The following is a 16,673-nucleotide window of genomic DNA, read 5'->3' on the forward strand; positions in this document are numbered from 1 at the left end:
GATAATCGAGTGTCTACAGTAATTAATTTGTGTGACATGGCATTGGAATTGAGCTGTGTTTTTATCATTCCGTAAATTGTGTGAGTGTAGATTGTTTTTTTTTTGTTTTTTTTTTCATTTTGTTTTTTTAACTGTTTTTCTTATATTTCAGTGATGGGAACATCAGATAATTTGGGAATGCATCAGACGAGGGAGTGGGGAATGGTGGGGAGGACGAGGGGACGGGAGTGGGGGGGGATGGTGAGGGGGGACAGGGGAGGGGGTAATGATGGGAAGGATGAGGGGATGGGGGAGTTGGGGATGGTGACATGGGGACCGGGGAATGGAGAATGGTGGGGAGGACAAGAGGACAGGGGGAGTGGGTGATGAAGAGGATAAGGGGACGGGGGAGGGGGGGGGGAATTGTCGGGCAGATGAGTTGATGGGGGAGTGAGAGATGGTTAGGAGGCTGAAGGGATGGTGGAGTGGGGAATGGTTAGGAGGAGGAGATGATGGGGAGGACTAGGGGACGGGGAAGTGGGGAATGGTTGGGGACAAGGGGAAGCGGGAGTGAGGAATGGTTGGGAGGATGAGGGGACTGGGGAATGGTGGGGAGGACTGGGAGACAGGGGAAGGTTGCTGTGGCTCAACAACGCACATGCGTTGCTGAGCCAAAACAACGCATGGCCAAGTATAGCTAGTAAGGAATAATGTATATTGGATTAATCAGTTCCAAACCACAAAAATAAATGCTGTATAGTTATACAATAATTAAATGGAATAAATGCTAACACACTACACTTTACCTGTACTTCAGAGAGTTGATGGCATATGTGGAAACTAGTGAGGCAGAGGAAGAGAGATGTTCTGTGGCAGGGGAGTTCCCTAACATTAAAACTTCTGGAAGTTGTGCTTCTGATGTTCTTTCTCTTTTCTGTCTTTTTCTGCTTCCCTCATTACACTCACTGAATGTTTTCCTTACAAGAAACTTGTCCAAGGATGATTGTTTTTGCCTGTGCATTAAAATGTTTTTAAAGTGAGACATAGCATTGTCATTCAACAGATTTATAACACAGTTTGTCAAGATGATAATTTCAAGAAAAGGTTTACACTTTCCCTCATTTTGCACACATTTCTTTTAATAGAGAACTAGATTTAGGCATACCAAACACTGTAACAAGAGCTGACACTCAGGTACCACTCTCATATTTAGCTGTGAGTTCTTTCTTCATCTGTATCGTGATTCTAACCGTTGTTCTTTTTGATTGGCTCATATCACAAACTATCATAGGTGTCATGGTGACTTATTTACAATAAGAATATAAAAAATATCCAAGAGAAAAGTGTAGTAGGTTGTGCACTGAACAACAGCTATGGTGAAACTGATGCATCAGGGACGCGTGTTTACATCTGAATGCCGAGCAAACAGACGAATACCGAACATGAACACAGCGTCTGAATACCGAAAAGTGCAAATTATGAGCAGTGCAAACACCGAGGCTCCTCTGTACAAAGAAATTATGTAAATATTATATAATTTGTATTGGTAAATACAGTACAGTACTGTAATATTGCTTTTTGTTGTAAATTCTTCTAGCTTAACCAAATATTTTTTCCACAGGATAACAAGCCAGAGGAATGTTCAGTGTGTTTTAACAATTATGATGACAATCAGCTACGGCCTCGCACACTGCCGTGCGGCCACACATTCTGCTCCCAGTGTATTAACAATGCTAACAAGAATGGGCAGCTGACCTGCCCCAGGTGCCATGCCCAGCACGCTGCCACAGCTGCTACTCAGTTCCCAATTAATTATGGTATGGAGGCCCTTATCAGAAAACTAAAAGGTATCGAGGTTGTACCAGAGAAAACTTTAACAGCAAAACCCATTAAAGCTCCTGCAAGAGGAATCAGCAAGAAGTTACATTCCATGGTGGAGGAGCAGAAAAACAGCATCAGCAGCCTCATTATTAGCTGTGAAGAGGTACTGTCCCAGCTGGGGGAGTACCGGGGGCAGCTGGGGGACTGGAAGACTCACCACCTCCAGCTCCAGGACAGACTCTATGCTCTGGTAGAGCAGAACAAGTCAGCAATGAAGCTCTTGGAACTGGAGGATACCAGTGTGGTGGATATGACAACACAAGGAGAGGAAGGGAAGACTCAGCTGCAGGCCATGTTGGGGAGCCTCGACACAGTCAACTTAGCGCAGGAAGTATTCATGATCATCAATGAAGTTGACCAATGCAACATGGAGGTAGAAAATTGGCTCAAGAAGTGCCAGGAACTCTTCCCAGATGTCAAGACAGTCCACACCTCAGTGAAGGTACGCTGCTGAAGGTCACATTCTCACCCAACTGAGTGTAGTATTGCCTCTATATAAACACTTTTGACATGGACACACATCAAGATGAGAGTAGACTTTATATATAGGAAACATTTTGCTCTAACACTTGTAACATTTTTATTAATAAAATCAACTGTCATGTTGGTGTCTCTCTACACTGTGGTCAGTGTAGAGAAACATTACTTATATTGTCAAATTACTTTACTCAGTCTGATGCTTCATTATAGTCCTGTTACTTTACTCAGAGCCTGATGCTTCATTGTAGTGCAGGTTCCATATAAATGTTTGTGTTGGTAATGACAGGTACAGGAGACCATCAGGGAGGCCCTGGAGATGATGACCACAGAGACAGGTGCCACAGCTGACCCCGTACACCTGGGAGACTCAGCCTCCACCATTAATGTTTGTGTTGGTAATGACAGGTGCAGGAGACCATCAGGGAGGCCCTGGAGATGATGACCACAGAGACAGGTGCCACAGCTGACCCCGTACACCTGGGAGACTCAGCCTCCACCATTAATGTTTGTGTTGGTAATGACAGGTGCAGGAGACCATCAGGGAGGCCCTGGAGATGACGACCACAGAGACAGGGGCCACAGCTGACCCCGTACACCTGGGAGACTCGGCCTCCACCATTAATGTTTGTGTTGGTAATGACAGGTCCAGGAGACCATCAGGGAGGTTCTGGAGATGATGGCCACAGAGACAGGTGACACAGCTGACCCCGTGCACCTGGGAGACTCAACCTCCACCATTAATGTTTGTGTTGGTAATGACAGGTGCAGGAGACCATCAGGGAGGCCCTGGAGATGATGACCAGAGACAGGTGCCACAGCTGACCCCATACACCTGGGAGACTCAACCTCCAGCATCATGAATAAAGTTCAGGAAATCACTGGAGAGATCCCCCAGAAGCAATTAACAGTAAGTTTTTTCATTTTCTCATAGGTCATGGCACAAGATATTGAGTTGCATTTTGAGGATAGGAAGCCTGTTCTTAGGTTTATCTGGGTCCCCCGAGGTCAACTACTGACTTCACCTAATATGCAATACACAATAGTTGCCTAACTCCTGGATAAATATTTACTGGTAGGTGAACAGACCCAACTGGTGAAAGGAAACATGTGAACCATTTCTGTCCTGCATGGTGATTGAACCCATGATCCTCTATTGAACCCGGGATCCTGGCCCCCTCACAGAGACACAGAGAGCAGGTGACACTCCACCAACCTACTGGGAAAGCATCCAGGAAGACAGTGAACCAAAACAGACCACTGATGGGTTCGAAGAGACTGAAGCCTTGAAACTGCCAACAAACTCCCAAACAATGCCAGCACCAACCCCCCCTGCCAGTAGAGGGGGGGCTGAAGCTACAGGTCCAGCACCAACCCCCTGCTAGTAGAGGGGGGCTGGAGCTACAGGTTCAGCACCAACCCCCGGCCAGTAGAGGGGGAGCTGGAACCACAGGTCCAGCATCAACCCCCTGCCAGTAGAGGGGGGCAGGAGCTACTTGTCCAGCACCAACCCCCCTGCCAGTAGAGGGAGCTGGAGCTACAGGTCCAGCACCAACCCCCTGCCAGTAGAGGGGGGGGGGGACTGGAGCTGCTGGTCCAGCACCAACCCCTTGCCAGTAGAGGGGGGGGGGCTGGAGCTACAGCACCAACCCCCTACCAGTAGAGGGGGAGCTGGAGCTACAGGTCCAGCATCAACCCCTGTCAGTAGAGGGGGGGCTGAAGCTACAGGTCCAGCACCAACCCCCTGCCAGTAGAGGGGGGGGTGGCTGGAGCTACAGGTCCAGCACCAACCCCCTGCCAGTAGAGGGGGGGGGTGGCTGGAGCTACAGGTCCAGCACCAACCCCCTGCCAGTACAGGTGGGCTGGAGCTACAGGTCCAGCACCAACCCCCTGCCAGTAGAGGTGGGCTGGAGCTACAGGTCCAGCACTAACCCCCTGCCAGTAGAGGGGGGCTGGAGCTACAGGTCCAGCACTAACCCCCTGCTAGTAGAGGGGGGCTGGAGCTACAGGTCCAGCACCAACCCCCTGCCAGTAGAGGGGGGCTGGAGCTACAGGTCCAGCACCAACCCCCTGCCAGTAGAGGGGGGCTGGAACTACAGGTCCAGCACTAACCCCCTGCCAGTAGAGGAAGCCTGGAGCTACAGGTCCAGCACCAACCCCCTGCCAGTAGAGGGGGGCTGGAGCTACAGGTCCAGCACTAACCCCCTGCCAGTAGAGGAAGCCTGGAGCTACAGGTCCAGCACCAACCCCCTGCCAGTAGAGTGGGGGGGGGGGCTGGGGCTACAGGTCCAGCACCAATTCCCTGCCAGTAGAGTGGGGGGGGGGGCTGGGGCTACAGGTTCAATGCATGAAAATGAATAATCATATTATATACTGTACCTATATATTATTACCCTACTAAAAAATACTGTTACGTTTGTTATTTACCATATTGTTGGAGTTATGGCCATCTTGAAGTCTCATGGAGTTGTGAATGCTGAACAGTAAATACGCACTGTAGTGTATTATACCGTTAGCACTGTGTTGATTAAGTAGTTCTGCTGTATGTTGAGTACTACAATACAGTTTACGAAAACTATTGTACACTAAAATTACTGCAACTTTAATTTTAATACTATGTACACACTTAAAACTCGTGCTGGGTACAGCTGTGTTCGTGCTGGGTACAGCTGTGCTCGTGCTGGGTACAGCTGTGCTCGTGCTGGGTACAGCTGTGTTCGTGCTGGGTACAGCTGTGCTCGTGCTGGGTACAGCTGTGCTCGTGCTGGGTACAGCTGTGTTCGTGCTGGGTACAGCTGTGCTCGTGCTGGGTACAGCTGTGCTCGTGCTGGGTACAGCTGTGCTCGTGCTGGGTACAGCTGTGCTCGTGCTGGGTACAGCTGTGCTCGTGCTAGGTACAGCTGTGCTCGTGCTGGGTACAGCTGTGCTCGTGCTGGGTACAGCTGTGCTCGTGCTGGGTACAGCTGTGCTCGTGCTGGGTACAGCTGTGCTCGTGCTGGGTACAGCTGTGCTCGTGCTGGGTACAGCTGTGCTCATGCTGGGTACAGCTGTGCTTGTGCTAGGTACAGCTGTGCTCGTACTAGGTATGGCTGTGCTCGTGCTGGGTACAGCTGTGCTCGTGCTGGGTACAGCTGTGCTTGTGCTAGGTACAGCTGTGCTCGTACTAGGTATGGCTGTGCTCGTGCTGGGTACAGCTGTGCTCGTGCTAGGTACAGCTGTGCTCGTGCTGGGTACAGCTGTGCTCGTACTAGGTATGGCTGTGCTCGTGCTGGGTACAGCTGTGCTCGTGCTAGGTACAGCTGTGCTCGTGCTGGGTACAGCTGTGCTCGTACAAGGTATGGCTGTGCTCGTGCTGGGTACAGCTGTGCTCGTGCTAGGTACAGCTGTGCTCGTGCTGGGTACAGCTGTGTTCGTACTAGGTATGGCTGTGCTCGTGCTAGGTACAGCTGTGCTCGTACTAGGTATGGCTGTGCTCGTGCTGGGTACAGCTGTGCTCGTGCTAGGTACAGCTGTGCTCGTGCTGGGTACAGCTGTGCTCGTACTAGGTATGGCTGTGCTCGTGCTGGGTACAGCTGTGCTCGTACTAGGTATGGCTGTGCTCGTGCTGGGTACGGCTGTGTTCGTGCTGGTTGATTTTCTGCTACTAGTTCTTGCAAAATATTGCTTCATTTTTGGCATTAATAAAGCACTATTAGTAAACCCCCGAGACATTTTGTTGTATATCAATACAGCTGTAGTAAAAAAAAATGTACATTCCACGATTATTCTTCCTCTGGTGGTTAAATACTGTACGTCAATCGCAGACAAAGCTAAGGACACTGGGTGCATACTGTACAAACGCAGAATAGGTCAATACATACACCCTACAGTAGGCTGGTGTTTAAGCTAGATCCAGTAACAAATTTCTCTCAAATATTGGATTTACATCAAATTATAAATTTTTGGGTTATATATTTAGTTTAGCAACATTATTACGATAACAAGAGCTATAAAAAATACTTATTTTAGAACAGATTTATTAAGTTCATTATTTCGAAGTCGTAGGTCACAGAACTGTGGTGACGAAATCGATCAAAAGAAGCATGGTGTTGTGTTCGATTTCCAGTAACATAAATTTCTCTCATATATTGGATTTACATCAAATTATATATTTTTGGGTTATATATTTAGTTTAGCAACATTATTATGATAATAAGAGCTATAAAAATACAGTACTTATTTTAGAACTGATTTATTAATTTTATTTAGAAGCCATAATCCACTGAACTATGGTGACGAAATCGAACGAAACACGCATGGTGGTGTGCACACGGAATAGACCTGTCCACTCGCGCTGGACTTGTGAGCTGCTAATAACATAATTTCTCAAATAGCAGATATCTATCATATTACAGTATATTTTTGGTTGTACTGTATTTAGTTTAGTTTAATTAAGATAATAGTTATTAAAACAGCAGTTTTAGAAATGATTTATTAATCTGAAACGTTCAAAGTTATGGGTCACTGAACTATGACAACACAGACGAAAGTGAGTGAAACCTCACTGTAAAGTGAGTAAAACCTCACTGTAAAATGAGGTTTACAGTACAGTAGTCCCTTATCTGTCCACCCTCACTCATCTTGTTTCATCACAGAAAATGTATCTAAGAAGATTTCAACACGTTGGCTAGCTAGTCACGCTTCAGCCTTTAAATTAATTTACAAAGATACGTGTGCCACAAATCAGTGAACGAAAATCATTGAAAATCAGTTGTTCACTTGTGTGTACCACTCTGACTGGTATTTGGTTAATATGCGTCACTTCTTGTGTGGACCATTCTGGCTGGTGTTTGGTTCATATGGTTCACGTGTTGAGTGGTCCACTTGTGTGATCCAACTTGTAATATGAAGGAATTATTAATTATAACCTGTGATGGAATGGGAAAGTTTTCCACCAGTCTGTGAACTCTGTCCCAACATCGTAAGCTTGTGGACCACTTGTGGACACCTTGTGGACTACTTGTACTCACCTAGTTGTGCTTGCGAGGGTTGAGCTCTGGCTCTTTGGTCCCGCCTCTCAACCGTCAATCAACAGGTGCTCTATCATATCTACACTTGAAACTGTGTATGGAGTCAGCCTCCACCACATCACTTCCTAATGCATTCCATTTGTCAACCACTCTGACACTTGTGGACCACTTATGAGGTCCATTTGTGTGGTCCACTTGTGTAATTGAACTTCTCATATGAGGGAATTATTAATTGTAATCTGTGATAGAATGGGAAAGTTTTCCACCAGTCTGTGAACTCTGTCTCGACATTGTAAGCAAATCCAAACATCCCCTGCTTCGGCGAACCATTGTTCATCAAAGCGGGTGAATAAATCCGGCCTGAAAAGTGTGCGAACTAGCCGGAGATTCGTTGAATCGGGGTACGTTGAATCAAGGTTGTACTGTACTCAAATTGTATGAAGGTTGGGACATACCCAATCACAGGCGAGTAGGCCTCTGACATCATTTCATACAGACCCGGCACTTGCCGCTCTCAAAGCAGGCCTCAATAATCTCACGAGACTAGAGTAGGTAGGACCTTGGCAGGCTCGCATCTATACCGCGTTGCCTTTATCCAATAAACTACGGAATTGAACTACTGTGTATTCTCTACATCCAAGCAAGCACCGTACAACAAAAGGTAACAAATACTGGTAGCAGCTGTGGGATTCAGAATTAATTTTCTGGGTGACGATAATTCAAGTACCCACTTTGTCATGTGTCTCCAGCCGCCTCCCACCACCGCCACCATCTACGCAGCAATATCCAATGATATTGTACTAACTAGTCCGGGGTCCTACCATCAACCACTACTCTAGGTCAACGTTCTCAGAAGTAAGGCACAATATTTACAAGTGAGAACACAGTTTCCTCAGTGAGGGGAGAGGAATTCGCCGCCAGCCATTTTTGAATTTCTCGCGAACCTGCACCATCTACCATCATCACCCAAGCCGACAGCATCAAGCCTTGTGTGTATTTTCCAGCTAGCGCTCTCATCGTCAATCATCGTCTCCAGCTTCAAATGCTCATCAGAGGTGTTGTACAGTTTATATTTTTTTGAAGATAGACTGTTGTTATCCTGTGTTTGAGTTGTGATGCCACCAGCCTCACCACCGCCATCCTCACCGCCACACATGTCACCCCTGCTACATCACTCTGCTGTGAACTCCTGTCTACACTCCTGCCTAGCACATCGTGCTTCCTTCGCCATCATCGACACAATATCGTCGTGCTCCCGACATCACTTGTAGTGTGGAGTTCCCCTGAGCTTCGCGCCACAGCCGCAAGGAGCGTCACTGTCACCCCAGATGTATACAAACATCATGTGTGTGCTGGAAAAAATAAGCTCATTAGCACTAGAAATATGTTCAAACCGCATACCCCCTAAGAAAAAAGAGGAAGAGATGCAGATTGGAACGGGAACGTCATTCTCTTTATAGGCGAAGAAAACGAATCATGGAACAACTTGAGAGTCGCACCCTATCTCAAGAACGGCAAAGGTTAGGTAGAGAAATAGAAACTATTGAATTAAAGCTACAAGAATCATACAAAACCCAGGAGAGACGAAGAGAGCAAAAGGTCATTAGTGAAATAGAGAGAAATCCAAAATACTGTAGACACGCGATTATCCAGAATCGGACCATCCGGAAAATGCCTTTATCCGGCTAAAATCGTGGCAGGATAAAGTTATCTCGCTATCCAGCAGAAATGTCCATGGGAGCCGGAAAAGCGGGTGTTTGGCCAGATCAGTGGCCTGACTCGTTGTACACCACCACCGGGAAGGGAGGGAGTCACCCCTCACTGCTGTTCACTTCCTCTGCCCCGCCCACATTCACTTTCCCTCTCTCCCTCCCCAAGAGATCCTTCTGTAGGTGGCCGTAGATTGCCAGCCTGGAGAATTTCCATCTAATACAATAAAGCATTCATGAAACAAGTATTTTTATCACTTTTTATTATTCTAATAATATTGCTAAACAAAATCTGTAACCAAAAATATATATGATCATGTACTGTACATCCAGAATTTAAGAAACAATTCTGGCTACCGGTGACTAGTGTAGGGTTATCTGAGTGAGCCCATCCCTCTCCCCCAACACCGACACACCTCCCCCCACCCGCCCCACATCCCATACACACACTGCTTAAAGGTCACAGTTCAACTGTCCATAATTCCCTCCCTAAGGGAAGGAGGGAGGGAGTCAATCAGGAAGGGAAGGGAAGGAGGAAAGGAGAAGTGCTGAGTGTGTGGGGTAACAAATGTGACTCGCTTAAGCTTACCAAGGAAGGTGGCACTGGGGTGTTGCAAGAATTATATTGCTTTCTTATTGCTGTGGAGAGCTAGTTACGAATATAAAATAACACACTATAATAGTTAAATAGTACAGTACATTATTTGGTTTGCTATTTATTCATTAAAATATTTACAAGAAAATCAAATGGGATTTAACAGAACTTAAGGTGATGTACGATGATGTTAAAAGTCATCGTACAGAACACCCGTGTCGACACACTTGGAGGGAAGATGGGAAGGCCAGCATGAGGTGGGAAGGGGGGGGGGGTGTCCAGGCAGGACGTGTGATCTGTCTCTGTCCAGTCTCGCCCACTCACCTACTTGTTCACCCACCTGCCTGCATGCCCACCTACCCACCTGCTAACCCCACCCCACCTGTTTACCCACCTGCCTGCATGCCCTCCTGCCAACCCACCCACCTGCTCACCCACCTGCCCGCTTGCCCACCTGCCTACCTACATGCCCTGCCAACGCATCCACCTGCTCACCCACCTTCCCCCCTCCCCATCCGGCCCGTTGGCGCCGTGAGGGGGCTTAGTGGTCGGCTGCTGGAGTGTGATGCTCCAAGGGGCAGTCCTCTGCCCTTTTGTGGCTTTATGCTTTTGCTGCTGTCTTCTCCAATTGTACTGCATCGCTTTTCCTTTTCCTTATGTTTCGTTTTTCTCCCCCCCCCCCCTCTTCTCCTATCTGCTTGTCGTTTCCTGCCGACCTTTTGCTTGTTTTGGTTATTCTTTTGGACTTCTTCTATTTTGACGCCCGGGTGCTTGAGGAGGCATACTCTTGCACCCGTAGAACTGTAGTACCCGTCGTCGAGAGCGAGGGGAACCTTTTATTGTCAATCCCCCTTTCGTCGCTGAACCCGATCTCGACGGACTGATGGTTCTTAAGGTGGCGTTTGTGGGGCGTATACTCACGACGCACCCCTAGGGGGCCCCGACATGATTGGCGATAGCTTCTTGTTGGGTGTCCTGCCTCTAATTGTGGCTCCATGGTGGGTGTGGGGGCACATCCGTGAATGAATGTTTTTCTTTTCGTATCCATGTCATATTCTGTTCCTCTTTTACCTTCTGAGGCCCATAGGGTGGGCGACCAAGCCCCTGAGTCGGTCCGTATTGGAAGACCGGGCTCTGTAGCCCCCACTGCATTGGGCCCTGACCTTGCTCCTCCTTTGACCTTTCTGACTACTCCCCTCAGCTCCCCTCCCTCCTCTGTGGTTGGGTCGAGCCCCAAGCCCCCAATGGTGACCACCTTGTCCCCTGGCACGGCTCAGTCTCTAGTTGTGACTACTGCGCCTTTTAACCCTTTCTCTCTGGGGGTTCTCAACACCATCCTCGACACAGACACACTCGCTCGATTCCTTCCCGTACTGATGCGTATCAAGCCTTGTTTGGTCCTGCTTCGTGGGCCAAATACTTTGATCTCCCTCTTGATTCTGTGCCTCCTGACGATTTCTCCCTCCATTGGCACCTTGTTGATTCCATAGATGCCTCTGTTACTTTCCACCCCACCCGTCTTGATACATGAATCGTTGCTGCTCCTTATCAGGATGCAGCCTCCTGCTTGGCTGCCTTGTCCTGCCTTGGGGGGACCCCTGTTCGGGTCTCCAAGAATGATCAGTTGAATGCCAGTGTTGACACTATGCTCCTCCCATCCCATGTTGCTACCGGTGTTCGGAATCTCCAGGACTGCCACGAAGATATTCGTCATATCCTTGATGCCCAGGGCCATTCTGTCCTCCAGGTAGACTCGTTTACTCGTCCCCCTCGTGGTCGTCGCCGTCAACCCCTTCGGGTTGTGAAGATTACCTTTGATGGTAGGACCCTTTCGCCCGCTCTCATTCTTGCTGGTGCCAGGTGCTCCGTCCAGGAGTACATTCCCTCTCCTTGGCTCTGTAACAAGTGCTGGAGGTTTGGGCATGGTGCCCTCTGCTGCTCTGGAACTGTCTCTCTCTGTCCTTTGTGTGGGGGGCGAAGGTCACTCTAAATCGGAGTGAACCCTAAATTCTCCCCAGGCTCACTGCCTCAATTGCAGTGAGGCCCACCCTACCTTCTCCCGTGCGTGTTTACATTACAAGTTTGAGGCAGCCGTCCTCAACTTGAAGCACCGGAAACATTTTTCTTTTCCTGAGGCGCGGCTCCATGTTCGCCGGCTCCCACCTTATGCTAATGTCTCTTATGCTCGCATGTTGCACTCTTCCTCTCATTGTCCTTCCCACCTTCCTCTGACTCAAAACCGTTTCCAGGCCATGGACCCTAATACGCCCTCCGCCTCCTCCTCTGTTTCTTTGAGTTCTGTCCCGAAGGGTCCCCCTCCTGGTCCTCTATCTGGGGTTCCCCTTCCTTCTGCCCGGTCTGTCATGTTTCCTGTGTCTTCTTCCTCGTCTCCCTCCGATCCTCCTTCCCATCCTTCTCCTCCGTCTATTGGCTCTCCACGCCGCCTGTCAGTATGGGCTTATGTCCATCGCTCTACCAACGGCCGTCGTGTATGCTCTTGTTCTGCTTCTCTTGTTGAGACGCTGGAATCCGTTGCCCAGTACGTAGTTGCTGGGACACCTGTCTCTGAGTCAGAAGCGTAAGCCTGGCTCCTCTCCTTCCTCCTCCCCGGCGGGTAAAAAGGCTTCACTTTCTTCCTCGCCCCTACTTCTGACTCTCTCGCTCTGTCCCCTCCCGTTTCGGTGGTTGCACCCCCTGTTCCTGCTAGGGAGGTCTCTTTGGCCCCCACTTCCCTCTTGGTTGGTGCCCTTGCTGAGGTGCATCCCCTGGTTTCTGCCCCTCCTGCTGCTGTCCTTGACCCTCGATTATCCCCTCTTCCTCCTCTGGACCCTACTCGTCTGCCCCTGGTCGGTCCTCTAGCTCCTTTCCCTTCTTCTTTACTCAGTTTACCCATGCCCCCTAACCCTGACTTCACTGACCCTGACCCTGATCTTCATTAATGTGCCGTGTTCCCTTTTCAGCTTTGTTTCTTCGTTGTTCTCTGTTACTGTCCTTCCTTTTCTCGTCGATGTCAATTCTTCAATGTAACATTCGCGGTTATTACGCCAATTTCCTTGAACTCCAGCTTCTGATTTCGCAGTTTTTGCCCATTTGTGTCTGTCTCCAGGAGCCGATGCTTGGTGCTCGTCCTGGTCGCTTTCGTGGCTATTCATTTCTCTTCCCCCCTTCCCCCAGCTGTTGCTGGGGCTCCTAACTCTTCTGTTCTCTTGATTCGCTCTGATGTTCCCTTTGTCCCCTTACTTTTTCCTTCGCCTCTCCGTTGTTCTGCTGCTCGTATCTTTGTGAGAAAATGGTACACCGTTTGTTCCATTTATCTCCCCCCGAGTGTCCCACTTTCTCTTCTCGATCTGAAACACTACTGGACTCCTTGCCGGAGCCTGTGCTCCTGCTGGGTGATTTCAGTTGTCGTCATTCCCTTTGGGGTGATGTTCTGACGAACACCCAGGGTCGCCTTCTTGAGCCGTTCATCCTCTCTTCTTCCCTGTCTCTCCTGAATTCTGGTGAGCCCACGCATTTGGACTCTCGGACTCGCACCCTTTCCTGTCTTGATCTTTCTCTTTGCTTGTCTTCTCTTTACTTAGATTTCACATGGCAGGTTCTTGATGACCTCTATGGCAGTGACCATTTCCCCATCCTTGTTACCTTTTTCTCTATTCACCCTCCGCACTCACTCCCTAAGTGGCAGTTTGCTAAGGCAGATTGGAACCTATTTATCCTCAGTGTTGGTCTCTCTGACCTCTCCCTTCTGCCTCTCCCTCGCTCTCTCCTCCTTTTCCATGACACCATCTTCGACGCTGCCCTCCGCTCTATTCCTCGATCTTCCTCTCGGGGCCCATGGAAGTGCGTTCCCTGGTGGAATACAGACTGTGCTCGGGCTGTCCGCTGTAAGCGTGCAGCCTAGAAGAGACACCGCCGCCGGCAGACTGCCGATTCTTTTCTTTTATTTCGGAAGGCAAGTGCGGTGGCCCATAGGGCCATCCCTACGGCTAAATGTGAATATTGTTCGTCTTATGTCTCCACCATTACATAGAAAACTCCTCTGCCACAGATCTGGAAGTGTATCCGCAAGATAGCGAGTAAGTTCGTTCCCAATGTCTCACCGGTCCTTTACCTCCGTGGTACTCTTGTGGCGAACCCGTTGCAGGTCACTACCAAACTAGGTTCCCACTTTTCTTCTGTTAGCTCTGGTTTTCATCTTCCCCAATCTTTCCTTCTTCATAAACGTGTTCTTGAATCTTGTCCTTTGGATTTCTGTACTCATCTTCGCCTTCCCTTTAACGATCCCTTCTCTCTCTCTGAACTTCCGTCTGCCCTGGCCCTCTGCGGTTCTACGGCGGCGGGCTCTGATAGCATTCATTATGAGATGCTTTGCCATCTCCCTCCATACACGTCTCAGTATTTACTGAGTCTGTATAATCGGATCTGGGAGTCATCATTAGTCCCTGAGGACTGGCTCGATACCGTTGTCCTCCCTGTTCACAAACTAGGGGTCTCTGGGAACATCCCGTAAGGAATTCTGCCCTATTGCCCTCACAAGTTGTGTTTGCAGACTCTTTGAACATATCGTTAACGTTCGTCTGATGTGGTTCTTAGAACACCATCACCACCTCTTCCCTCCTCAATTTGGTTTCAGCAAGAGCCACAGCACGACAGATGTCCTGGTGAACTTGGAGGTCTATATTCGTACTGCATTTGCTGCGAAGACCTCCGTTGTTGCCGTCCTTTTTGACCTGGAGAAGGCTTACGACACCACTTGGCGATATCATATTCTTTCCCAACTTCATTCTTTTGGCCTTCGTGGTCATCTCCTTCTCTTTCTCCGCAGCTTCCTCTCTCGTCGTTCCTTTCGGGTGCGCCTTGGTACCGCTCTCTCTGCCTCTTTTCAGCAATACGAAGGTGTGCCCCAGGGTAGTGTTCTGAGCACTACTCTTTTTCTGGTTGCCGTCAATGGTCTTCTTTCCTCTCTTCCTTCAGGCGTCTTCTCCGCTCTCTATGTCGATGATCTTACCCTTTCCTGTTAGGGTGATGATTCACCTCTCCTTCAAAGCCGGCTTCAGCATGCGATTGATGCCATGTCGTCTTGGGCCACCGATCATGGCTTCAGGTTCTCTATGTCTAAGACTTGTGCTATGACTTTTACTCAGAAGCGTGTCTTTCTTTGTCCCTTTATGGTCACCCCATTGTGTACAAGGATTCCGCTAAGCTTTTGGGGTTGATTTTTGACACTCATTTGTCTTGGTCGCCCTATATCTCTTACCTCTGTGTTGAATGCTCTGGTTGCCCTGCTTACTCGTCTGCTTCTCCTTCTACTCTTCCCCGTCTTGATGCTATGCACCATACTGAGTTGCGCCTCAGTTCTGGTGCCTTTCGTTTGACTCCCATCCTCAGCTTGTATGTTGACACTGGCTTCCTATCTCTCCAGGACCGCCATGATCGCTACTGTCTTCGCTATCTTGCTCGGTCCTTGCAACATCCTTCCTCTCGCTTCTGTCGTGCTTTAACTTTTGCCCCTCCTGCGGTTCCTGTTTCTCTTCACCACCTCCCTTTTTCTGTCCGGTTATCTCGCTTACAGGATTCTCTCTCAGTTCGTATTTCTAATATTTCTCTTCATGTTGTTCCTTTTTTTGCCCCCGTGGAGAGTCCCCCTTCCGCAGTTTTGTACATCCTTAACCCTTTAGTTGAGCATCGCATCATATGATGCTTTGACCGACTTGCAGTAAATTGCGCATCGCATCATATGATGCTTTGGAGTTCTGCGCAAGATTTGAAAGGCCCGCAGGGTATAGGGGATCCCCATACGCTGCCCAGGGGCGATAGTAAACAGCCTCCATTTTGAAAAAAATTCCAGCTTACGCTACTATTGCGTGGGAGGCCTCAGTTACCCAGCAGCCACCATGTCGAGCGCACGGCCAAACGCTTCCCGGGCACGCCCCACGCAATCACTCACCCAAGAGCAAATAACCAGTGAATTATTTTCCGATGGTGAGGAAAGTGACTTTGATGACTCTGATATTGATAAAGACTACACACAATTAACTGATGATGATAGCACGGACAGTGAAAATGGGATACAGCCGCCTCCCATGGCGAGGCCTATACGCTCACCCATGCCACCTCGCCCAGTGTCTACTCCAATTCACCCTCGACCACACAGTTCCTGTGCTTATTTAGAGTCTGAGGATATTTTCGGTGATGAGTCAGAGGAAGGTGACTCTTTTTCTGGTTTTAGTGAAGTGGAATCAGATCATAGTGTTACTGTGCCTGTTGCCAGTACCAGTGGTGATACCGGGATAGATTTTGTCACATCAGCAGCGTCTCGCCCAGCCAAGCGCTGGCGCATGGAACAACATGTGGCACCAAGACCCTCATGTTCACGTGCTTCTACCTCTCGTGCACGTAGCAGCCGTACTGTGCATAGATGGGCTTCAGCTCCTGGTCCACGGGGTACATCGCTTCCTCGTCATAGTGCCTCTGTTCAGTCCCCTGCATCTCGCAGGACACCAGGTGTACTAGTGTGGAGTGATGGTGCTGGTTTTATTCCCTGAATTCCTGCCTTTGACAATAAAGACATAGAGATTACAGAGCTTTTCCCTGATAATGGAGAGGATATGAGTGTGATTATTTTACAACATTCTATGATGAGCCGCTCATGGAATATATTATACACCAAACGAACCTTCATGCGGCTCATCTCATTAGAAGAGAGATAACAGAATTTTCACGATTGCAACGTTGGAAAACCGCCAGTGTAGGTGAAATGTATGTGTTTCCAGCGATATGTATGTTGATGAAACACTGTGTCAAACACGCTATCACAGATTACTGGAGCAAAGATCTGACTATTCCAACACCTTTCTTCGGGAAATATATGTCCCGAGGCAGATTTCAGATACTCCTCAGGTGTCTGCATTTTGCAAGTAATGAGGACCGGACAGAGGATGATAGACTTTGGCGAGTGAGGCACTATATGAATGAAGTGATTGGAAAATTCAGAGATTTTTACGTACCAGCACAGAAGCTGGT

General features: G+C 48.7%; 1 protein-coding gene across 1 annotated transcript in view; it reads left to right on the forward strand.

The window, feature by feature from the left end:
- The window catches only part of LOC123753269 (uncharacterized), a 73,328-nt gene extending 70,245 nt beyond the window's left edge, over window positions 1-3,083 (forward strand). The window contains exons 3-4 of the mRNA XM_069336895.1: window positions 1,601-2,302; window positions 2,746-3,083. Coding sequence (XP_069192996.1) covers window positions 1,601-2,302; window positions 2,746-2,898 — 855 coding nt within the window. The 3' untranslated portion in view covers window positions 2,899-3,083. The remainder of the gene's footprint in view (window positions 1-1,600; window positions 2,303-2,745) is intronic.
- Window positions 3,084-16,673: the final 13,590 nt, after the last annotated feature.

The sequence above is a fragment of the Procambarus clarkii genome, chromosome 37, assembly GCF_040958095.1.
Source record: "Procambarus clarkii isolate CNS0578487 chromosome 37, FALCON_Pclarkii_2.0, whole genome shotgun sequence".
Classification (NCBI taxonomy): domain Eukaryota; kingdom Metazoa; phylum Arthropoda; class Malacostraca; order Decapoda; family Cambaridae; genus Procambarus; species Procambarus clarkii.